Source organism: Sus scrofa, chromosome 9 (assembly GCF_054392235.1).
Source record: "Sus scrofa isolate SSC_HxYL_T2T_F1_AM1 chromosome 9, Sscrofa_HxYL_maternal_Yorkshire_Landrace_v2.0, whole genome shotgun sequence".
Taxonomy (NCBI): domain Eukaryota; kingdom Metazoa; phylum Chordata; class Mammalia; order Artiodactyla; family Suidae; genus Sus; species Sus scrofa.
The window spans coordinates 48,653,958-48,678,380 of record NC_139391.1 but is presented as its reverse complement, the minus strand read 5'-3'; the positions used below and the strand labels follow the sequence as shown (position 1 = coordinate 48,678,380).

The window sequence follows — 24,423 nt, the reverse complement described above, 5'->3', positions numbered from 1 at the left end:
GCTCAACAGTAACGAACCCAACTAGTATCCATGAGGATGTGGGTTCAATCCCTGGCCAATCAGTGGGTTAAGGATCCAGTGTTGCCATGAGCTGTGGTGTAGATCACAGACGCAGCTCGGATCCTGTGTTGCTGTGGCTGTGGTGTAGGATGGCGGCTGCAGCTTCGATACATCCCCTAGCCTGGGAACTTCCACATACCACAGATTCAACCCTAAAGAGCAAAAAAAAAAAAAAAAAAAAAGTAAAAGATCTGAATAGACATTTCACAAAATATTTTTAAATGACCAATGAGCACACGAAAAGAAGCTCAACATCACTGTCATTGAAGAAATGCCAATTAAAACCACAAATCACATGCACTTATTAAAGCGCCTAAAATTTAAAAGCCTGGCCATAGTCAAGTGTTGGAATGCACCCAAAGCAATCAGAACTCTCACAACATGCTGGTGGAAATGTCAAGCAATACATCCACTTTGGAAAACAATTTGCTATTTTATTTTATTTGCTTTTAATGTTCACACCTGCAGCACATGGAAGTTCCCAGGCTAGGGGTCGAATCAGAGCTACAGCTGCTGGGCTACACCACAGCCACAGCGACTCGGGATCCGAGCCATGTCTTCAACTTACACCACAGCTCATGGCAACGCCGGATCCCCGATCCACCGAGCAAGTCCAGGAATCGAATCCATGTCCTCATGGACATTAGTTGGGTTTGTTTCTGCTACGCCATGATGGGAACTCCAACAGTTTGCTATTTAAAACAATCCAGTAATTCTTTTAAAAGCTGGACACATACCCACCAAGAGGCCCTGCCATTCCTTTCTGCAGTATCTACCCCAGAGAAATAAAAATGTCCACCTAAAATCTATGTCATTAAATGCTTGTAACAACTGTATCTGTAATCAGCAAAAACCCGAATGTCCATCAACAGATGAATGGATAAAGAAATCGTGGACTATCCCCACCATGGGATGCTAATCAACCATGAAAAAGGAAAGAGGTGCTGATAAATGAAACATAAATGAATCTCAAAATCATCACAAGGAGTGCCAGAGGTCAGGCTGAAAGCCTGCAGACTCTGAGTCTGTTCGCACAGCATTCTAGAAAATGCTAACAAATAATTTGGAGGGATGAAGGTAGAGAGAGGGATGCATTGCAAAGGGGCGCAGGGATATCTTCGTGGGCAATGGCACTGTTTGCTGTCTTAATTGTGGTGTGAGTGAAGCTGTAGTGACAGTGATCAACTCTGATCAAATTACATATGTGAAGTATGTGCAGTTCACTATACTTCCATATGCCTCAATAAAGTTGTTTTTTATAAAAAAAAATAGAATGTGAAGGATTGGAGAATTTGCACAGCTAAACAGTAGTAGAAGAGGAACAAGAACTACAGTCATCAGGTGTCAAGGCAGCATCTGTCAACAGCGCCCCACTTCCTCTTCCCCGGCCTCCATCTGCCCCCTCGCACGCCCTCTCTCAGATACGACTGTCCCTCTAAAGAGAAGGCTGCCCCTGGGGAGTCAGAGGCCTGCTCACACAGACCATCTCCAGCTTTTCATCCCCTCATTAGTTCCCTGCTAGTTCCAAAAATAAGGTCCCTTGTGCAACGGCTGCTTGTTGGCAGGCGTGTGGCATGCCTGGCGGGAGGCACTGACAGCTGCCCCGGCACCAGCCAGACACCACTTCACTGGGGCAGGAACAAGACCCTGCTTTCTCCCCAGAAGGAAATCACTTGCAGATGTTCGAATCCCAGATTACACCAACATCAGAAGGTACAAACAAACCACAAGCCTATCCGCAGAGAACACACAATTTCCAAAGGAATGTCCGGCTTCAGGGCAGAGGAAAGCCACCGCTTCATCCTTCCTCTGGGACCAGGACAAGGATGTCCCAAAAATTCCAAACTCCTCTCGCTTTTTGACTACTCGGGCTTTAACGATCTCCTTCATCTGAATAGATGAATGTGTTCTCTGTAGTCCTTAACTTACACACACACACACACACACACACACACACACACATATCTGGGTCCTAGATCTCTCAGCAGCAGAATGATGAGGCCCACCTCCAGTGAGAAAGGGTATGGGACAGGTCTCTGTAAACTGCAGAGACCCAAACGAATTATTACTATTATTGGTATTAATATTGTTTCACGTCTTATGTATTTCACTCTGAAAGTGCACGCATTGCATTGCCAGGAAGAGACCCCTGAGGATGGGAGCTCTCCGAGGGCTTTTCTGAGAACCCGCCCCACCCCACCCCACCCCCCAGGACTCCTGACATCACACTTGGCCTGCAAAAGATCTGACATGCAGCCTGGTGGGTCCCTGCACACACATCAGTGGGTCACCGAGAGCAGAGACCCCCTACAGACTGACACCAGATGCCTGTAAGTCACGGGAGGCTGGAGAAAAACTTTTTTATTTTTTTTAAGTTTGGGAATTCTCTCATGTCCAAGGTTGAGTTAGCATTTTGGGACTAGAGAACTGGCCCTCCCTTCAGAATTGGTGTCACCAGTTCCTAAGGATCCAAATGAGTTCCACAACCTTAAGGGAAAACAGCCTTCTTCCATAGCACAGAATCTTCCGCAGCACAGACTGAGAAGACAACCCTGGCAGAGATGAGTATGGCCCTGTGAGGAGGTGCTCAACGTCGACTTCACTGATACGCAAAATTCAGTAGCCAGGTTCAGACCTGACATCGCTCCAGCTGCATCCCAATTTGCTGATGGGTTCAGCAAACACTTCCTGAGCACTGTGCCAGATGCTGCTAGGTCTCAGGAGTAAAGAAGTGACAAAACAGATATTGCCCTATCCTCACGGAACTTACAATCTTGGAATATTTACACAAATTCATAGTTGTTTAAAAAAAGTGTGGTTTTGATTCAAAGTAACATTTTTGGCCAAATCATGAGCCCCCATGATAGGGCGTGAATAGACAGGTCCGTGAAGCTGACCATTGCGGGTGGCCCTGGAGACCTCTCTACTTTCCAATCATATTTGGTGTCTTGATCTCCACCACTGACCATGTGTGACCCTGTGATGTCAAAGCACAGACCATGTTCTCAGGAACAGGGGTGGGCAGGGGACTGACCTCTCGCCACCGGGCTCCGGCACTGCTGGAGACGTACACATTCGTCTTGCTCGCCAAGTTCTTTCCCACCGACCCTACAATGCAAGGAGCGTCATTACTTTTAATTTCAAGACTCTGTCAGATAACTGCAGTAAAGATACAGAATGGAATACTACTCAGCCATAAAAAAGAAAGCAAGCCATTTGCAGCAACATGGACAGAACTAGAGGTTCTCATACTAAATAAAGCAAGTCAGAAAGAAAAAGACAAAGACCATATGATGTCACTCACATGTGGAATCTAAAATATGGCACAAATGAATATATCTTTAAAACAGAAACAGGCTCACAGACATGGAGAATAGGCTTGTGGTTGTCAAAGGGGAGGTGGAGAGAGTGGGGTGGACAGGAAGTTTGGGCTTGGTAGATGCAAGCTATTACATTTAGAATGGATAATCAATGAGGTCCTGCTGTACAGCACAGGGAACTATATCCAATCACTTGGGATAGAACATGATGGAAGATAATATGAGAAAAACGAACGTGTGTGTGTGTGTGTGCATGTGTACATGACTGGGTCACTTTGCTATATATGCAGCAGAAATTGACAGAACACTGTAGATCAACTATACTTTAATAAAAAACATTAAAAAAATAATAATGGAAGTATACGTCAGATACCCACCTTGTCCAACTAGGAATTCTAAGTCATTTAGCAACTAAGACATCTCAAAGCCTAGACGGACATTACAGCCACAGGCAGCAGAGGTTACTACGCATTTGGCTACACAGATGCAAATGGCAGAACCTAGCAGTGAGCAAAGGCAAAGCCAACTTACCAGTGGCAATGATGAGACCCGGCGCCGACTCTTTGGATAGGATAGGCGTCCTCCGGAGCTGGAGGCTGAGCAGCTGACTGAGCCGCTGGGCCAGGTGCAGGGAACAGCCCTGGGAGAGCTGCGGACACAAGTTCCAGGCACTGTCAGTAGGTGCTGCCATGCCAGGTCAGGGGATGGAGTACGGATCCAAAGGAAACCAGAGCCAGGGCCCCGCTGTCCCCGCAGCCCCCAGGTGCACATGAGCACCTGAACCAGGGAAATGCCTCTCGTTGGAAAGGAAAAGCCTAAGGAAAAAAATCCTTCTGAGACTCTCAGAATAGCAATCAGAGATCAGTGCCAAGCCGGGAAAGCTCTCTCTCTGTCCACGTTACCTAGAGGTTCTCTCGTGCCCTCAGAACTCGAGAGAAATGAAATGATCTCATGGTATTTATTTTCTAAGTCGGTAGAGATGTACTTCAAATGTGATTTAAGTGACTCTGTCAGAAGAAAAACTAAGAATCAGAAGTTAGAAAGTCCATCATCTTTTTGACGACTTTTTGTCTACAAATACTACTATAGAGCAGAAACTGAAACAATATTGTAAATGAGCTATACTCTAATAAAAAAAATGTTTTTAAGTCTACAAATAATGAAGGCCGGCAAGGGTGTGAAGAAAAAGGAACCCTTGTACCCTGGTGGTGGGAATGCAGATTGATACAGCCGCCACAGAGAGTAGTATGAAGGTTCCTCAAAAAATTAAAAATGGAGTTGTCATATGATCTTGCAATCCCACTCTTCAGCATATATCAGGAGAAAACCACAATTTGGAAAGATACATGCACCCCCTTTGTTCACAGCAGCACTATTTATAATAGCCAAGACATGGAGGCAACCTAAGCATCCATCGACAGATGAACAGATAAAGAAGATATGGTATATATACATAATGGAAAATTACTCAGCTATAAAAAAGAATCAAATAATGTCATTTAGCAGCAACACGGATAGACCTAAAGATTATCATACTACGTGAAGTATGCCAAAGACAAATATGATACTGTGGAATCAAATACATACATTTGTGTGTGTGTGTGTACATATATATAGTGTGTATGTGTGTGTGTATGCACAAATGAACTTATTTACAAGACAGAAATAGATGCACAGACAAAAAAAAAACAAACTAATGGTTACCAAAAGGAAAAGCATGGGGGAGGGATAAATTGGGAGTTTGGGACCAACAAATACACACTACTACATATAAAATAGATGACCCACAAGAACTAGGGAACTCTACCCAATATTTCGTAATAACCTGTAAGGGAATAACCTATAATCTGTAAAAGAATATATATATGTATGTGTGTGTGTGTATGTGTGTAAATATGTATATACCTATATGTGTAGATCTATATGTAGAGACATATATCTATATATATGTATAACTGAATCACTGTGCTGTACACGTGAAACTAACATGTTATAAATCAACGATACTTCAATTAAAAAGTCAGAAAGTCTAATTGATAAGCTTTCAGATATATAATATATGAGATATAAACACCAAAAGACCCACATTAAAGTTTAAGTAGTCTGCACTTATACAAAAATCTACAGGTGTCCTCTATAAGACTTCGAGTTACTCAAACTGGGCTCCATCAATTTTGTTCAGATTTTAAGAGTTCTGCAAACAAAACCTTCAAAAATCCAACAGAGTTCCTGTTGTGGCTCAGTGGGTCAAGGACCCTATGTCTCTCTGAGGATGCAGGTTTGATCCCTGGCCTTACTCGGTGAGTTGAGTATCCAGTGTTGCCATGAGCTGGGGCATAGGTGGCAAATGCGGCTTGGATCCAGCGCTGCTGTGGCTGTGGTACAGGCTGGCAGGTGCAGCTCCAATTTGACCTCTAGCCCAGGAACTTCCATATGTGCAGCCCTAATAAGAAAAGAAAAACAAAAAAAAAATCCAAGAGACCAGGTAATTGTCTAGCTAAAACGTTTCTCCAAAAATGAGTGGTACAGTTGTTTCTTCCCCCCGCCCCGAGTTCCTTCTGCCCACAAACTTTAAACACCTAGATCCCCTAAAGAAAGGAAAATAAATAGAGTTGTGGGTTGTCACATAAGCTGGGATCATGATCACAGGCTGCTTAGGCAGATGGGAACACTTAACGGGACCAAATAACATACTTTGGTAGCAGGAGCTTTTCAGATGAAGCCACAGGTAAGGAGAACTGCAGAATCATAAATCATATTCAGGGTGGAATTTTAAAAGATGTTCCCCAGAAATAATAATTTGTGGCTCGGATTCCCAAAGTGTCCTGGTTCAAAGCACAACTGGTGTCTCAGTAATATTTTTCTTTGGCTGCACCCAGGGCATACATAAGTTTCTGGGCCAGGGATGAACCTGTGCCACAGCAGTGACCCAAACCACTGCAGTGACAATGCCAGATCCTTAACTCAGTGAGCCACAAGGGAACTCCTCAGCAATATTTTTAATAGCAGCCTCAGGCCAGATGAAATACCAACATTAGTTTTTTTTTTTTAGAGTTAAGTCGAAACAACTTAACTCTAATAACTCTAATAACTTAATAGCAGTTCGAAATAACAGTGTGTATGTATGCTTCTGTGTGTGCATAAAAATTTTTTAAACACATAAATTTTTCATTTCATTCTTAAATAACCACAATTACTTATTAATAGGATATGGACACCTGTTGAGCCCTGCACGGCTTCTCAAACTTTGGAATCTGATAAGACACTTCCCCCATCATTTCCTGTCCCACCCTGATTTTCTCACTTGCTTTGAATCACATCAACTGCCAAAACAGATACTTCATCAAAAGACACAGAGCATGAGCTAGCGTCGAAACGTTGAACTAACTCAAGACAGAAGTAATTCACATAGAGACCAGGAGATGTCAGGGATCACGGTATTAAATATCCCATGGCACCCCCATGAGTTCACTAGGGCACCCCAAGCTATCTTGGAGCAGTGTTTGGGAACCAGAAGGGGAGAACTATAGCTAAACATGTGTATGAAGAATGCAAGTAAGAGTAAAGCATCTATACCTCACAATTGATCTTCTCTCCATATTCCGTGAAGGCGGGAGCCTGAAGGAATTCCCACGTGCCTCCTTTGTCAAAGGTGATGACTGATCTCATATTCTCCTCATTCATGGAACCATTAATCAGAGTAGCAATGTAGACTCCCTGTAACCCCTCCACGCGGTGGAAGTCCGCAAATGGTTCGTTGGCAAAATACCTGCAGTAAGAGAAAAAACAACAGCTGGGAGCCTAAATTCATGGCTTGCTTGGTATGTTTCTATTTTACATAACATAAAATTGAACCGTTTTAAAGTAGAAAGTTCAGTGCATTAAGTACCTTCCCAAGGTTTCCCAACCATCGTCACTATGTAGTTCCAGAGCATTTGCGTCACCTCAAAGGGACACGCCGTACCCGCTGGCAGCCCCAGCCCACTTTCCCTTCCCAGCCCAGACACTGCCAACCACTCATCAGTTTCCTGTCTCTATGGAGTTTGCCTCTCCTGGATATTTCATATAAATGGAATCATATAATATGTGGCTTTTTGTACTTATATCTGGTTATTTTCTCTCAGCCTAATTTCAGGGTCTATCCATACTGTACCACACATATTTCTTTTTTAAAAAAGGGAGGGCTGCACCTGCAATACATGGAGGTTCCCAGGCTAAGGGTTCAATTGGAATTGCAGCTTCAACCTACTCCATAGCCATGGCAACACCAGATCCTTAGCCCACTAAGCAAGGCCAGGGATCAAACCCACATCCTCATGAACACTATGTCGGTTCTTAACCGGCTGAGCCACAAATGGAAACTCCTTCATTCCTTTTTAATGGCTGAATAATCTGCCCTTCATTTATTTATTTATTGCTTTTTAGGGCCACACCTGAGGCATAGGAAGTTCCCAGGCTAGGGGTCGAACTGGAGCTGCAGCTGCCAGCCTATGCCACAGCCATAGCAATGCAGGGATCTGAGCCATGTCTGCAACCTACACGACAGTTCACAGCAATGCCAGATCCTTAACCCACTGGGCATGGCCAGAGATCAAACCCAGGTCCTCATGGATACTAGTCGGGTTCATTACCACTGAGCCAAGACAACAACTCCTGCCCTTTTTTTTTAAAAAAAAAAAAAAAGTCATTTTTTTTAACTTTGAGGGACAAGATGCTCATTGGATCAATTATTCTTCATGTGGGGTTCAGAACGATAACTACAAGCCAGAAAAGCTGATGTCAGAGCCTCATGTATTTTTCCACCAAATCCTCCCTCCAATGAACCTGGACAAACAGGAAACAAACCAAACCTGCCAGATACTAAGAACAGTGCCGGGCCTTGTGATGTAACCCAATCGGTAGGACTACAGCTAAGGGGTTACACTGCCCAGATATGTACATCTTACCAGCTAACACCCTGATCAGAGAGAAGCCCACAGGGTTTCTGTTAGGGAGCAGAGTAGAACCTCTTCTCCAGGACACAGCAGATGCATCAAAGATGTTCTGGAAACCTTGAGGTCATGCTTATTAACAGGCAGGGAGAGAGCAAGACCCTCCCTGGCCTTAACAGCGGTACCCAGATAACTGCAATTTCCCTGGAAAGCAATTTTACGCCAAGATGGGACACCCATTACAAATACAGCAGATCTCTGAGAAAGGGCACCCCCAGTTCCCACTTGGTCTTTAAAATTGAAAGTGGGTTCTTTAGAGGGTTCTGAGGCATGGGGCTTTGCAAAGAAGCACAAAACTGCTCTTTTCCGTTATCTGTCATACACATCTGGACGACTGTTGGGCCACCAGAGACAGAAGGACGTGCACATTAGTGGCAGGCCCACCCCAGCCAGAGAAGCAGAGCAAGATCCTCAAGAAAACACCTGCCAGGAGACCAAACACGGTTTCCTCAGGGGCTGTTCTGGTGACTTTTCAGTTGCTTCCTTAGGAATCGGGCCGAGGTCTGTTACCCTCCTGCCCTCCGTCCAGCTCAGCGGGCCTGCGTCATCGGGAGGTCAGCCGTCCTCAGGTGTCCTGGCTTCTTTCAAGATCTCTGTGGGATCTGAGTTCCTCTCATTTTGAGGAGCCCTATTTCTTTCCCGGGTCTCTTCTCCTGGAGTTTTATCTTCTAGATCCAAGCAGAAGCCTGTGCTTGGTAGCCCCCACAAGCTCCTCCAACTCCAGGCCCCCGTCCGTCCTGTCACCTGCCTCCAACACTTCACATCCTATAGAGATGTGACTCCCCCAGGCCCCTTCCCGTTTTCTTCTGTCTATTCCCACTGGTTCTCGCCACCTGCTTCTCCCCTTGAGAGACAGCTCGTTGGGACCCCCAGCCCCTCTCAGTGCAAAATCCAGCAGGTCAGGGTGCCCCGCAGGCCTGTTGCCTCTCCTGTCGCATCTGTCTCTCCAGCTAGATGCTGCCTCCATGAGAGCCCTACTTGGCACCTCTCGCCAAGGACAGGGTCAGCCAGTAAGAGTTCCTTCCCCAGGACTCTAAGTAATGAGATCCAGGTCCTTGGTACCACACTTGCCTACTGAGCTCAAAGAATAGCTCATTTTGTTTGGTTCGGTTTTAAGTTAAGCCAGCCTGCCCACGTAATCTGCTCATGTGCCCTTCTCCCATTTCCTGGCGCTGAGATGGAGACGCAGATGACAAAGGTCAGTCTGGTGAGCACATCTGAACATCTCCGGCCCTGAGATAAAATCTGAAGAAAAAAAGTAAGAAGGCTGAGGAGAACGTCAGCCTGTGAGTCCTGACGTACATCCATCTTCAATTTCCTAACTGGACCGCATGCATACTCGGGCAGGGCGGGAGGGACATCTACAGCCACGTGAAGGGCCATCACTGCAAGGGCGGTGGCCCTACGGCCGTGTCTCTGAGGTTCCCACTCCTGGGGAGCCGCTCTCTGCAGCCTTGAGCTCACGCTCTGCCCTGTCACCATCTCCATCCTGAACAGATGACAAATGCAGAAGTCAAAGAAACCTTGGCCAAGCTGTGACTTATCAGCCCCACAGTCAGAGGCTCTCAAAGGTGACAAACAACGAGCTGGCAAAAGGCCGACTGTGATTCGTGATTTTAATTATAAAGGAGGAGCATAGTACCCTTGCAAAGGAATGAGGTATTTACAGGTATTACACGTGGACGAACCTTGAACACATTACACACAGGATAAGAAGCCAGGCACAAACGTCAGGTGTCACAGTATGACTCCATTTGTACAAACGAGCCAGAGGAGTTCCCACTGTGGCTCAGTAAGAACCCGACATGAGGGTTCCATGAGGATGTGGGTTTGTTCAATCCCTGGCGTCACTCAGTGCTGCAGGATGTGGTGTAGGTTGTAGATGCAGCTCAGATCACGTGCAGCTGTGGTGTCGGCCTACAGCTGCAGCTCTAACTCAACCTCCAGCCTGGGAGCTTCCATGTGCTGCAGGTGCAGCCATAAAAAGGAAAAAAGAAAAACAGCCAGAAGAAGCAAATCTGTCGAGACAGAAAGTAGCATGGTGATTGCCAGGAGCTGGAGGAGGAGTGAGTGGTGAGAAACTGCTGAATGAGTAAGGGGTTTTCTTGGGGGGAAATGAAAATGTAAATGTTTGGGAATTAAGATAAAGTGGGTGGTTGCACAACAGGGTTGGAAGAGCTAAATGCCACTGCACTGTTCACTTCAAAAATGGTCAAGTTTACGTTAGGCAGACTTCATCTCAATAAATCATTAAAAAGAAAAAGCAACGGGAATCAGCCCGAAGGGGCTGTGACTGACCAAACCAGAACAACCTGAGGATGAATCATGGCAGGAATGGTTTATAAGACATTATAAGATGCTGAACGATAAATAACCTGTGAGTCTACATCACACTCCAATCCACTAAGTCCAAACTGGAACTCTGATCCCCACCCCTGCCCCCACACACCTCACCCAGCCCTCCATGACAGTCTGAAACCATCACTGTGCCAGCTGCTCAGTCCAAGCTGCGCTGGGTCCCCGACTCGTGCTCCTCTCATCCCTTCGTCCAATCCATCAGCAAATCCATCAGCAAATAGTAAGAATTTGACCATTTCTGTCACCTCCACTGCTACTGCTCTGGGTCGAGCCAACATTGATTTCCACTGGCCTGGATTTCAGCAAATCTTCTCATAGCAAGTCCCCGGGCTTCCAGTGCTGTCCCCGCCAGACACATCAAAGTCTGCTTCTTTCCACCCGACATCTAGGATGGCTTCTTCAAATAAAGTCAGGATTTCCCATCATGGTTCAGAGGTAACGAACCTGATCAGTGTCCATGAGGATGTGGGTTCAAACCCTGGCCTCACTCAATGGGTTAAGGATCCGGTGTTACCATGAGCTGTAATGTAGGTCACAGATGCGGCTCAAATTTGGCGTTGCTCTGGCTGGGGTATAGGCCAGCAGCTGCAGCTCCAATTTGATCTCTAGCCTGGGAACTCCATATGCCACGGGTGCAACTCCTAAAAAAAAATAAAAAAAAAAAGGACTAAAAAGTAAAGATAAGTCACAAGGGTTCACTTAAAATGATTTATAACACTGTCCATGTATGTGTTACGCACTTTCCTTTACATAATGCAATTCACATTTTTTAAAATGGTTTCCCCAAAACATAACAGGTTAAATCAAATGACGTCCAGGTTCTGGTCAAAGCCCTCCATCAAGATCAGAAGCAAAAAAAAAGTTCTGTCTACACTCTTGAGGGCCCTATACAAGCTGAGCCCTGCTCTCCTGGTTCCTGTATCTTCGCTCGCTCCCCTCCATCAGCTGTTTGACCCACCCTGGCCTCCTCACTGCTCCCAAAATAAACCAACAAAATCTTCCCTCAATGTCCCTGTGCCTGATGGTTCTTGTCTGCAACGTTCCTCCCCAGGTATCCCCACTTCCCTCCCTGATGTAATTCAGGCACCTGCTCAGATGTCACCCTCCTGGAACAGCCTTCCACGATCAGCCAATATAAAGTAATATCCTCGTAACCCCATCCTCTTATCTCGATTTATTCTTCTGCTCAGCACTCACCATTGTAAGCAGAGCACATATTTGTTTATATTCTGTCTTCCCTCCAATTAAAAGCTCCATAAAACAAGGACTTTGTTCTGTGTTCCCGGCTGTACACATTATTTCGCGGCTGTACATGGAACACTCCCAGTGCCAAGCAGCAGCACACGTGCCAAATGAACTGATGACGGAATGAACTGACAGCATGAAGAGGGGCAGTGGGTAGCCAGGACATGCCCTTTGACCTGGTGGTCACAGCCTGCGGGCCAGACCTCACTGCAGACCAGTCAGTCTGCAACCCCTCCCGCCCAGCCCTGCCTCAGACGGCTCTTCCCAAGAGCAGAGAGTCATCTTCATCACAGTCAGACACACAAAAGTCTAGTTTGTCACACGACAAATGAGAGTAAATGGCCTCGTGGCACTGATGGATCATGGTGCCACCCACGGATTCACAGCATCCACCCACCCGAACCCTGGGCTCCTCCACGGCCCAAGAACACCCACCCCTGCAGGACGACTCCGAGCATGGGATGGCTGATAAAGGATCAATGCTGCTGGTGTCCTACCACAGACACCGCAGAACAATACCTTGCAATTACTGAAAACATAAAATGATGACAATTAACTAGAGTCACGTGGAGGCAGGGCCTTGTGGCCACATACGCCAGCTGGCCCAGGCTGATGAAGTTTCATAAGTACTCTTTCCCACTGGCTCTGAGAACACAAAAGCAGGTGACTGAATGAAAGAAGCCCAGAGGAGTGACTGACACAGTGGCTGTGACCTAAGTGTCACCGAGGGCAGCGGTGCTCAGCCTCTGCATCCCATACCATCACATGAGCATCACGTGGGGTTTTTTTTTTTTAAAGGCCTTAAGCACCTGCCACCCCCCAAACCAGAAGTTTCTGGGAAGGTGAGCCGGGTCAAGCCGAACTGATAATGCCCACCTAGAGGTCATGCTGGGCTGAGAAAGCAGGGCCGGCCTCACCGTCTCCTTACCTCACCAGCGTGTCACTGCCCGCCCCTCCCGGGCTATAATAGAGCACATTCTCCAGAGACAGGGAGAACTTCAGCCCCTCTGCCTCCGAGATGTACAGGTTGGTGCGGTTGTTGCTATGACTGACACACACAAACACCTGGTCCTCGGAGGCATCCGCGATGTAGTATTCCTTCAGGGTCAAAAGTCAAAAAAGACACAAGTCAAAAAAGCACACATGCCTCGTGTGGACATTCCCTCTGCTAAAGCAATGATTCCACAGTGTCCCAGGAGGTGTGGGGGCTTGAAGCCCATGGAAAGCCTCCCCATCTTGAGGAAGAGGTTTGGCTAACTCTTTTTGGGGAAACCGAGGCTGCCCTGCTGGAGCAGCACCCCCCCCTGCCCAGTAGATGGGACACAACATAACAATGGGTCCCAACTCCATAAACAATGCAGAAACCGCCCTTAGTTAAGAATGTCTCCCCATCATTAGTGCAAAGTACAATACGGACAATGTGCCTGACTTCCCTGCTCTCTTCTGGCAGGTGACTGATGGAAGGTGGAGCCCAGAGAAAGCAGAGAATCGATAAGTATGTTTTCCATCACATACTCCTCTGAGCCACGAACCATCTATGGCACCAACTCCAGGCATCAAGGCCTTCACATGCCACCTCCTCCTCCCCGTGGTCCCTCCTCTGATGACCCAGCCCACCCTGACCTTCTCCATCGCTCACTATGTTCTAACACACACCACATGGTCAAGCCATCAGCTGTGCGTGGTTTCTTCCTCGGCTCCATTCTCAGGCTCTTCAACCCGACTGTTTCTAAAAGGGTCAGACTCCAATCTTATCCCCTTTTGGAACCTCGCCATCCGGGAGCAACACAGCAGGTACTTAATAAATAACTACGGCTGTCATTAATCTCCCATTCCTTCAGCACTGGCACACTGAGCCCATTGATGCTGGCTCCAAGCCTCTCTGCCAATCTCTCTCCACTTAAAGCAAATTAAGGCTCCCATTCAGCTCCACTTCAAAAAGTGAAGAGGGGAAAAAACAGACCGAGATGCCCAGAGCATAACGGTTCCCTATAGAGACCAATCTACAAAGGGACTTCAGGGACCCTCCATCAAATATCCACTCCCCAGCCCTCCCCTGACCTCAGCATGGGGACCATGGCACTCCTTCCCCACCCCCCACGCAGACCCCACTCACATTGATAGGATGTCTTGTGACAAATTGGGCTGCTCGCATGGGCTTCCGGCCAAAGGAGACCCAGAGCTGGACAGAAGACGGCTGCTGACTGCCGAAGAGATGCTGCTGAGGAAGAGGAGGAAAAAAATCAATTGTGTCATGTTATAGCCACTTGAAATCGGCAAGAAGGGAAACAGAGAAGTCAGACCCCTCCGATTCTACTGAAGACACAAAACAGTGTGAGTACATGTGCACATTTTTTCAGTGTTTGCTGTCACTGGTCAGCTTGGGCTGACCCACTTTATCCTAGACACCTGGTCTGCAGGAGACATGCTAGCATGTGAAGAGGAAGGACAATGGTAAGGTGGGAGCACTTGACCTTGGGAGGGAGGACCGAGGCTGCGGAAGCTGAAGCAGAGAGGGAAAGGGAGAGGCTGGTGAGGCAGATGGGGAGGAGCCTACGGCTCCCAAACTAACACCCCCCCCACCCCCCGAGATCCACCACACACCCAGAATGCACAGTATGCATATGTAACATATCCTCCTCCCCTTTCTCCTATTTGCAGAACACAAGGATCCCCTTGAGCTTAATTCGTTCCAAGATGGAAGAAATTTTGATTGATTCTATTTTTCAAACTTTTAATACTTATTGATTAAAGTCTTTTGCTAGAATATGTTTTGTTTGGTAGAAAATGGAATATTTCACATGATACTGACTACATCACACTGCATTCTGGAGATACTAAACCACAGGTGGAAGCTTGAAAATGTGTATAAAAGCACTAGAGCAAGAGCTAGCTGTGCCACCTAAGGAAATTATTAAAATTCTCTAGGTCCCAGTTTATTCATCCATAAAATGAGAAGCTGATTGAATCAGGACTCGGTATATGGGTTTCAATGGTCTAAGAACCCCAAAATAAACACAAATTTTCTATACAGATGCACTCACTCATTCTGCTTGGGAGGGTATATACACTTTACATACACTTTACCTGATTCTCAAAAGGGACACGATTCAGAAAAGGATTAAGAACCACTGTAAAGGCTCTAGATAGCTTTTTCAGGCCCAAAGTCTTGTGACAGGGCCAAGGTCACACACAAACAGGGAGGCCCATCCTCACATGGACATCATCACAAGAATGATGATCAGACTCACCAGCAGGTGTTTGGCTGCACTTATCGTGGCTATGCTGCTACTATTTACTGCAGATTTTAATTCCTATAGAGCATGGATGGAAGCTACTTATTTCTCTGAACTGCACTATAACAATTAAATGCCCTATGCTCACGTCTGTCCAAAAATACTGTGAAGGACAAGGGGATGAACATGAAGTTATTTTTTATTAAAGTAGCAGTGAGTGTGTACACATATATTTATATATATATTTATATTTATTTATATATGTATATATTTATACACACACACATATATATATATATTTTTTTTTTTTTTCCAAGCCACCACAGAGGGAGTTCCCGTGGTGGCGCAGTGGTTAACAAATCCGACTAGGAACCATGAGGTTGCGGGTTCGATCCCTGGCCTTGCTCAGTGGGTTAAGGATCCGGCGTTGCCGTGAGCCGTGGTGTAGGTCACAGACACGGCTTGGATCCTGTGTTGCTGTGGCTGTGGTGTAGGCCAGTGGTAACAGCTCTAATTGGACCCCAAGCCTGGGAACCTCCATATGCCGCAGGAGTGGCCCTAGAAAAGACAAAAAAAAAAAAAAAAAAAAAGCCACCACTGAACACTGGTTAAGAGTAGTTAATTCCTGGAGTTCCTGTCATGGCTCAGCAGAAATAAATCTGACTAGCATCCATGAGGATGATGATTTGATCCCTGGCTCAGTGGGTTAAGGATCCAGCGTTGCCATGAGCTGTGGTGTAGGTCACAGACACCGCTTGGATCTGGTGTTGTTGTGGCTGTGGCCAGTGGCTACAGCTCTGATTCGACCCCTAGCCTGGCAACCTCTATATGCCACGGGGCAGCCCTAAAAAGGTAAAAAAAAAAAAAAAAAAAGTAGTTAATTCTTATGCTGTTGTTGTTTTAGGCCGCACTTGCAGCATCCAGAAGTTCCTGGACCAGGGATTGAACCTGCACCACAGCAGTGACACCACTGGATCCTTAACCCACTGAGCCACCAGGGACCTCCAAAAGTAGGTTTTTTAAATAGGCCAGGTAGGGAAGCATAAAAGACTGCCTTTCCAAAATGGTACCCTGAAAACCACACAATAGCTTTAGCTTGTCCTCGGTATGGCGCTGAAGAAGTAATGGATTGAAAACACAAAATGCGTTCCCTGAATAAGAAAAGAGTTCCCAGCAAAACTGCTATGTGTACATCCCCAAAGCCCTCCTTAAGTCAATAAAGTTTTATAGCTATGTAAAAAGGTCAGCTGAGAAAAAATAAAAAGGTCAGTTGATGTATCACCTATATAAATCCTTATGAATTTATGTAAATACAGAGATATCAATGAAACACTTTTTTTATGCTTTATATGTTTCTTCATTACTCCCTACTGCAGTTAGACCTTAGAAAAGGAGCCATTCTTCTCAGTGACACTCAGGCCCATTATTAAATGTTTTTAATGACGGCTGCTAGGAGGCCTGAGAACAGAGAATGGAAACCAAGGCATAAATGCAAAAAAATCACAGAATACGAAGGTCATGAAAAGCCTCTGAACACATCCATCCCACTTCCTTCTGAGAGAGTTAGTCCTAAATCTCGATAATTAGGTTTACTCCTAATACATTCATGAAAGAGTTATTTTAATATTTCACTACCACCAAGAAAAGTATTAACAATGAAACTGTGGCGCACTGTTGATTGTAAGCTGTATTTCCTTTTCTTTTTGGCCACACCCACAGTATACAGAAGTTCCCAGGCCATAGAGCAAATCGGAGCCACAGCAATGACACCACCACTTGACTGCCAGGCCACCAGGGAACGCCTGTAAGATATGTCTTAATAAACTAGAGGTTTTTGTTGGTTGCTGGGTTCTTCTTTACCATAATTATCATAAAAGTGAAACATACTCATGAAAAGCACCCCAACAGCAGACAGATACCGGTAAAATGGAGACGTTCCGCTTCCTTTCTACTCCCAAAGTGGCCACCAGTAACAGACTCTGGGCTGTTCCTTTAGAAATACTTGGTGGGAGTTCCCGTCGTGGCGCAGTGGTTAACGAATCCAACTAGGAACCATGAGGTTGCGGGTTCAGTCCCTGCCCTTGCTCAGTGGGTTAATGATCCGGCGTTGCCGTGAGCTGTGGTGTAGGTTGCAGACGCGGCTCGGATCCCGCGTTGCTGTGGCTCTGGCATAGGCCGGTGGCTACAGCTCCGATTCGACCCCTAGCCTGGGAACCTCCATATGCCGCAGGAGCGGCCCAAGAAATAGCAAAAAGACAAAAAAAAAAAAAAAAAAAAAAAAAAAAAACTTGGTGCCATCACCCTGGGCACACTTACATAGTGACAGACAGTGCTACATTTACCTACCCCAATATCCATCATCCCTTTCTTCCAAGCAACAGGTCCTGGATGGCCACCCTAATAAAAGTCTAAGGCTCTCTTCCTTTCCTGCAACTCTGGGTGGTCATGTGACTGAGTCCCAAACAAGGAGATGCAAACAGATGCTGTGCTGAGTTTCTAAGAAAGCTGCTTAAAGGCACCAAATCGGCTGGAAGGGGTCCTATGCTGGCCTGCCTGCCTCTCATTCAGCCAAGAGAATGGAAGGCTAACAAATATCTTAGACCACAAGGAAACTCTGAGAATAGAAATCATTAATTTGGCTGGTAGAACAGAAAGATAGAGGCCTGGGTCCCTATAACACCAGGGTAACAATATACCAGCCCTAGACGGCCTACCTCCAGGCAGCACTGATGAGAGAAAAGCAAACCTCTGTGCTGGCTAAGCTGCTTTTATGTCTAGTCTGATACCGGTAGCTGAACACAATGCCAAACCGACATGTGCAAATTTCTTTTTCACGTACAGATTAGATCGTGATAGAAATACTGTTGTGCAACTCAACTTTTTTCATTAACGAGGGTATCATTCTATGGAGTTCCCGTTGTGGCTCAGCACTAACAAACCCGACTAGTTCACATAAGGATGTGGGTTCGATCCCTGGCCTCGCTCGGTATGGTGAGGACCTGGTATTGCTCTGGCTGTGGTGTAGGCCGGCAGCTACAGCTCCAATTCGACCTCTAGCCTGGGAACCTCCATATGCCAAGGGTGTGGCCCTAAAAAGACAAAACAAACAAAAAAGAGTATCATTCTACAATTAAACTTTTTCCATCAATAGTGCATCTTAGACATCTTTCACTTACAGCTATTGATGGGCATTTAAGTTATCTTCAGACGCATTCTTCAATGAATATACGTGTATATATTACCCTTTTCACAGCTACACAAGAATATTTGTAGTATTTGAAGGATAGTTGCCTTCTTAGAATTCCTAGGTCAAACTTTTGATAGAGAGTATAAATGGCCTTCCTGAAAGGCTATTCTAGTTAATATATCTAACCAGCACACATACCCTTCACAAACAACTAGGAATTATTTAAATGTTTTAATGTATGCCAATATTACAGGGTCTGCGAATTTATCATGTTTTTTCATTGGACGTTCATTTCTGATAAGTAAAAAATAAATACAAGAATGTGAATAATCTGAATTTCAGAGAGTGTATTTACACTGATGTTTGCGATTATGTCCGCAGCAAAAAGAAATGAGAAGGAAGGAGAAAAGAGCAGAAAGGAATTGAATAAATGACATATTCCTGCCAAGAGAAGGCCAAAGGGTGTCACAGTGAGCCATTCAACTGAAAGTTTGACAGAGAAAATCAGTGGGGGAAAAAAATGAGGGGCCCCACAGCCTGATGGTGGACAAAGACATCAGTTCAGAGGCACTCGGCTAAAACATCCACTGCCACCTTTTCTCTTGAAGCACTAACAAAGTTTCAGCAAAGTACCATCTACATTCATATTGTTTATACCTAATTATTTATAAATAAAATGATATATCTGGGATTTGCTTTAAAATAGGCCAGACAGGAGTTCCCTGGTGGCTCAGTGGTTTAGGGATCTGGTATTGTCACTGCTGTGGCTCGGACTGCTGCTGTGGCCCAGGTTCGATCCCTAGCCCGGGAATTTCTGCATGCCACAGGTGTAGCCAAAAAAATAAAAAATAAAATAGTCCAGGAAAAAAATAAGTAGTGTGGAGACAGCTGAAAAGAGATTAGCAAAGGTAAATAATATTGAGATTGAATGAGGGCACGGGGCGGGGGGGGGAGGTTATATCAGTACAAACCGTTCTTTTATGTAGATTTGAAAATGTCCATAATAAACCATTTGCAAAGTTAATATTAATTGAAAGCACTTACAGAATGGCAGAGTAAGGAATTCTAAAAACCCATTCATCCATGAAAACCACAAGAACACTAACAAAAATTTCTCAAAATCAACTTTTTCAGAATCCTGAAAATTCAATAAAGGCTTACAAAAACCCAAGCAGCCTTTATTTATTCAAGACAATGACTGAAGCTTGGTAAGAATAGCTAACCTGGTGATGTTTTAACTTGTCCTAACCCCATCCCTCTTCCCTAGCTATGCCGTAGCCTGGGAAACTCACAGCCTCACAGCTATAATAGCTGTGAAAACCAGCAGCCCAGCAGCCACCAGCAAGGACAGAACAAATCTGGAGCTTCCCAGATGCCCCACAGCCAGAAGACGGTCAGATGTGATCTGCCTGGTGGCTGGCTTGACAGCTGCATTCTCAGGTCCTCTCTTTATATAACCTGACTCAGCTCACTGTACAAACAGACCTATAGCCAGGCATTTATAGGAAACAGTGACAAGTGGCAAATATTTTAACACAGAGCGTGGAGTTCCCACTGCAGCTCAGTGAAAACAAATCTGATTAGTATCCAGGAGGACTCGGGTTCAATCCCTGGCCTCACTCAGTGGGTTAAGGATCCAGCATTGTCGTGAGCGGTTGTGTAGGTTGCAGATAAGGCTTGGACCCCAAGTTGCTGTGGCTGTGGTGTAGGTCAGCAGCTACAGCTCTGATTCGACCCCTAGTCTGGGAACTTCCATATACCACAGGTGTGGCCCTAAAAAGACCAAAAAAAAAAAAAACCTCCAGAGCAGCTGGAGAAATAGTATCTCACTTGGCGATAACAAGAGGCAAGCTAAAAAGCATAAATGGAAAAATGTCCAGAAGAGGCTCTGATAAGCTCTGATATATTCCAGGAAATCTATAAGGTCACACACGTAAGGGCTGTACGTATGCTCAGGAAAGAGGTAAAAGAGCCTGGTCCATCACATCCAGCTGATAACCTTGAGAGTCTAACAAAAACAAGAAGTGAAGGCTAAGGCAGAGCTGCAGAAGGTACTGAAAGCATGTCCCCAACACACCCGCAGCAAAGACTGCCAGAAGAATGGTTCAAAGCACTTAAGGAAATCTCTGCTCAATCATTAGCTGACTGCTAACGGTCAGTATTTCAACAGGCAGACACAGCGAAGGATGCAAACTTTACAAAATTAATGAACTCACCAAACAAAACAAGGCAACAACAATAATACTAACAAAAGGCAACAACAAAAAACCCTGAAAAGGGGTTACTCTGATATGAGGAGTTGCCATATTTTATTTCTTGGTACTACAGTTTTATTTTTAATCCATAATATGTTCAAGCTTTTTTTTTTTTTGGCCGCAATGTGCAGTGGCTTGCTGTGGGATCTCAGTTCCACTCAGTTCCAGTGTGAACCCAGGCCACAACAGTGAAAGCACTGGATCCTAATCCTAACCACTAGACCACCAGGGAGCTCCCTGTTTGAGCTTTATTGCTGTATATGAGTTATAAGCATTCAAATGTTTATACCTAGGTCTCTGTTTGGATACGCTTAAGTAACATAATTCAAATAATTTGTCAATAGTCTCATTTTGGTCAGTTATCCTACAATTCACACCCCCCAACTATGACTGGCTGACCTCTCACGAAGAAGCCCACAATTCTGAAGCAAATTACTAAGTTTTTCTGTTACCACTATCAGCATTAGAGACTTTAAATTAGCATAATGATGGTTAGAAGTTGGTGTCCAAGAGTGACCTTAGTGGTTCGTTGGTCAGAAGAGTGAAAGCACAAATGAGTCCTCTGGAGAAATCAGCAGCACACAAGATATCCAAAGTAGCCATAAAATCCCAAAGGGAACACTCTGGCATGAACACAGCAGAGCAATTTAGAGAGGCCGATCCCCTAAACTCCAAGAAGGGTGATGCCTCAGACTTGCGAAGCTCTTGCATTAGAGATTCTGGTTGCCTGAGGCCAGCTGAAAGGGGAACAGAATCCTGCCTCTACAACGATCAGGGAACTTTTCCTATGCAGGTCTGTATAGAAATAGTTTATACTTTGTGGGTCATCCTGTCTCTAGGCAACTATTCATTCCTGCCATTGTAACAGATGAGCAGCAACAGACAACACATAGCAAATGAGCCCAGCTGTGTTTCAATAAAACTTTACTGACAAAATCAAGTGGACCACCGTGGTTTGCCAAGCCTGCTCTGGCGCACTATGTCTGCATCCTGCAGGGGGAGGCTGCATCACCTTTTTAATGCACACAGGGGCCTCCATCAAGCCTTCGCATCAGGTGCTGGCTCACTGCTGCACTGTTTGTGCAACGAATGTCTGAGTCTAGCTTTCAGGAGAAGCTGGGAGTAAAGCTACAGAGCAAGGGCTGAGCCTCACCTCCCTCCAACTTTCTGGCAACTATGGTCACCTACCAGGAAGAAACTAACCGCTGTATCTTATCAAGTTCACAAACTGGTATCAGTGGCTTTGCAGAGGTACCTCACTGTTGCTTGTTACGTATCACTGCTTCTTTCATTGCTTGCTTCTATCATTTTGATGTAGACTATTAAGTGAGCTTTATGTCAAAAAGCAAGGACAAAAACATTAAACTCGAGTTTAAAAAAAAAAAATCAAAGAGCTTCAGACACAAAGTATTGAGAAGTAGCAAGAGCCAGGCCAATAGGGGATTCTAAAGACTTGGAAACCAGCTCCAGTCCAGAACTCAGAGGGCTGCCCCAACATGTTCTAAAAGACTAACTTGCAAAGAACTAGAATCATTCACTGGGCTGCAAAAAAAAGGGTTAACGGCCCCCAAACCAAGTTTCTATGGTTTTGCAATTAGTTCTTTGACTTTCGTAATCTGATGTGAATCCATTTAACATTTAAGTTGCTCAGAATTCCCCAAACCCAGTATCCAGGGTGTTAGGCACACCCCAGACAAGAAGTTATATTTGCAGGCTTCACGCTCCACCTGATAGAGTTATCCAACCAAGGCCAGGGCTGGTTATCCTTACAGCTTAGGACACTCATGTAATAAGGAGGAAAGTACCCATTCTATCATCCACTGCCAGTTGTGCTTCTTCTCTCATCAACCTATCCACTGAGAAACGTTCCTTTGATCATGTAACTATCACAGAAACCTTCTGCTTATAAAAGATCCCAGGGAAGCGTTTCGCAAATTGCAGAGATTCCTAGGCTTCCTACAGACGGTTCAAGGGGGGAAAAAATGCATTTGGGCCCTGCCATTTGCATTTTAACAAGGGCCTTTGCTGATGCTGCCACAAGTGATCCTAGGACAACACTTCCAGGAGGTGGCCCTGCTCCTCCTACCTAGAGCCTCTACACCTTGGCACCTGGTGGTCTGTCCACGTGCTCAAGGAAGAAGCCAACACAACTACAATTTTGCCCACAAAACCACATAAACAAGCCACACACAGAGTTGAGAATCAGTAATTTCACACCCCCACTTCCCATCCCACCCAAAAACCCTAGTAGCCTAATCTTTCCAAATTAGGCAAAAATTCATTCAACACTACTGAACTCCTGCTATGTATCAACCATTGTACACGATACCAATTATCATATCAGTGATGATCAAACAGACGCAGCCCCTGATCCTACCACTGGCCAGGAATAATAAAAGATATTACCACCAGCACTCCGCAAATCAGCTCTGTCCAGAGAACAGACATAGCTCTGAGGTCGGAACGGAGGGCCTAGAAAGCTCCAAATGGGATGTAACATACTCTTAGGTGTGAGATCTAGAAATAAGTGTGACAGAGTAAAGGCACAACAGCGCTCGATTTCAGCCCCGACTTGGTCAGTAGAATAAATCTGGGAATCAGTCGCCGGGCCTTAAAATGAAGAAATTAAAATCATACAAAATAGCCAGACCCAGGGAAGTAAAACAAAAAAGACCTATGAGCACCAGAGGGCTGGAGACAAAGTTTTCAACACAACCGAACTTGAGGCCGCCTAACTGGATGTCACAAGGCACCAGTCCGCAGGCCTGACTTGTCACCTCTGCATTCCTACCATGTCCCTGCCCGAGGCAACCCAAGGATGCGTGTGTTCTTGGGCTGTCCTGTGTGTGTGAGAGAGAAAGAGACAGACAGGCAGGGAGGAAATGATCCAGGGAGGACCCAAGGCAGACAGCCCGACAGAAGAAAACATGCTGCATTTTAGCGCTTTTTAAAAACATTTTGCTGGGTGTATAACAGGGAACCCTTCTTCCCTATAGCCACCCCCCTTCCACATCTTCTCCATCCTCACTCCCTACTTCCCCTATTGGGGGGATCCTCTCTCTACCCTAGAATTCCTACCCAGGGCATTGACCTACTCCTGCCTGGCCAGCTACCAACCGTATACATAAGTGAGAACCTGGAGGAAAGGATGCCATCTGGCTTTAGTCCCCATGGTTCACAGTGACAGGAAAGAGAAGGTCACCAGGGACCTTCGCCAGAGCCCAAGGTCGAGGAGGCACTGGCTGCGTTATGAAAGCAAGCTTACAGCCCCCAGGAAGAGCCACCCAAGCTACTCTTGCCCGGTCCAGGCTTTTTCCTTTCCCCAAGGGTAGTATGGTTGCAACCTGATACAGCAGAGAGGCAAGGCTGGTTAAATAATCAACCGGTTTTAAATGAGTAAGCCCTCCGTGTCAGCATGTGGCTCTAACACATCAAATCGAGAAGATTTTCCCAAAGGCTGGGAGTTAAGCTACTTACTGATAGCTGGAGGCTTCATTACCGCTTTTCTTAGACCATTAACTCCTACTAGCCAATGACTACACATTCTATTAGCCACGTAAATTAACATGTGTCCAAAAGTCGCAATGAAATCGGACAGTGTCGAAGGGAAATCAGGCGGTGAGATTCAAGAAAAGAGCCACTTAGCCCCACCCCTCCTTTCTGTGCTAATTGGGATTTCAAAGAAATGTGTGTTTGCCAAAGATGCTTGGCTTCCAGGACAGGACTGAATTCCTAGCACCCAGAGATATTCTGGGTACTTGTCTAAGCTTC

At 45.6% G+C, this 24,423-nt stretch overlaps 1 protein-coding gene across 22 annotated transcripts in view; it reads right to left on the bottom strand.

Annotated features, from left to right (window-relative positions):
• SORL1 (sortilin related receptor 1) overlaps positions 1–24,423 on the bottom strand; it is a 218,259-nt gene that overhangs the window by 104,000 nt on the left and 89,836 nt on the right. For 11 of the 22 annotated variants that reach the window (XM_084978368.1, XM_084978367.1, XM_084978370.1 and 8 more), the window contains 5 exons: positions 14,091–14,192; positions 12,903–13,072; positions 6,957–7,149; positions 3,912–4,029; positions 3,095–3,168 (listed from right to left, as the gene is read on the bottom strand). In XM_084978368.1, coding sequence (XP_084834494.1) covers positions 3,095–3,168; positions 3,912–4,029; positions 6,957–7,149; positions 12,903–13,072; positions 14,091–14,192 — 657 coding nt within the window. Of the gene's footprint in view, positions 1–3,094; positions 3,169–3,911; positions 4,030–6,956; positions 7,150–12,902; positions 13,073–14,090; positions 14,196–24,423 lie in introns of all 22 variants that reach the window. The other 11 variants (XM_084978363.1, XM_084978364.1, XM_084978360.1 and 8 more) reach the window with 1 other exon arrangement.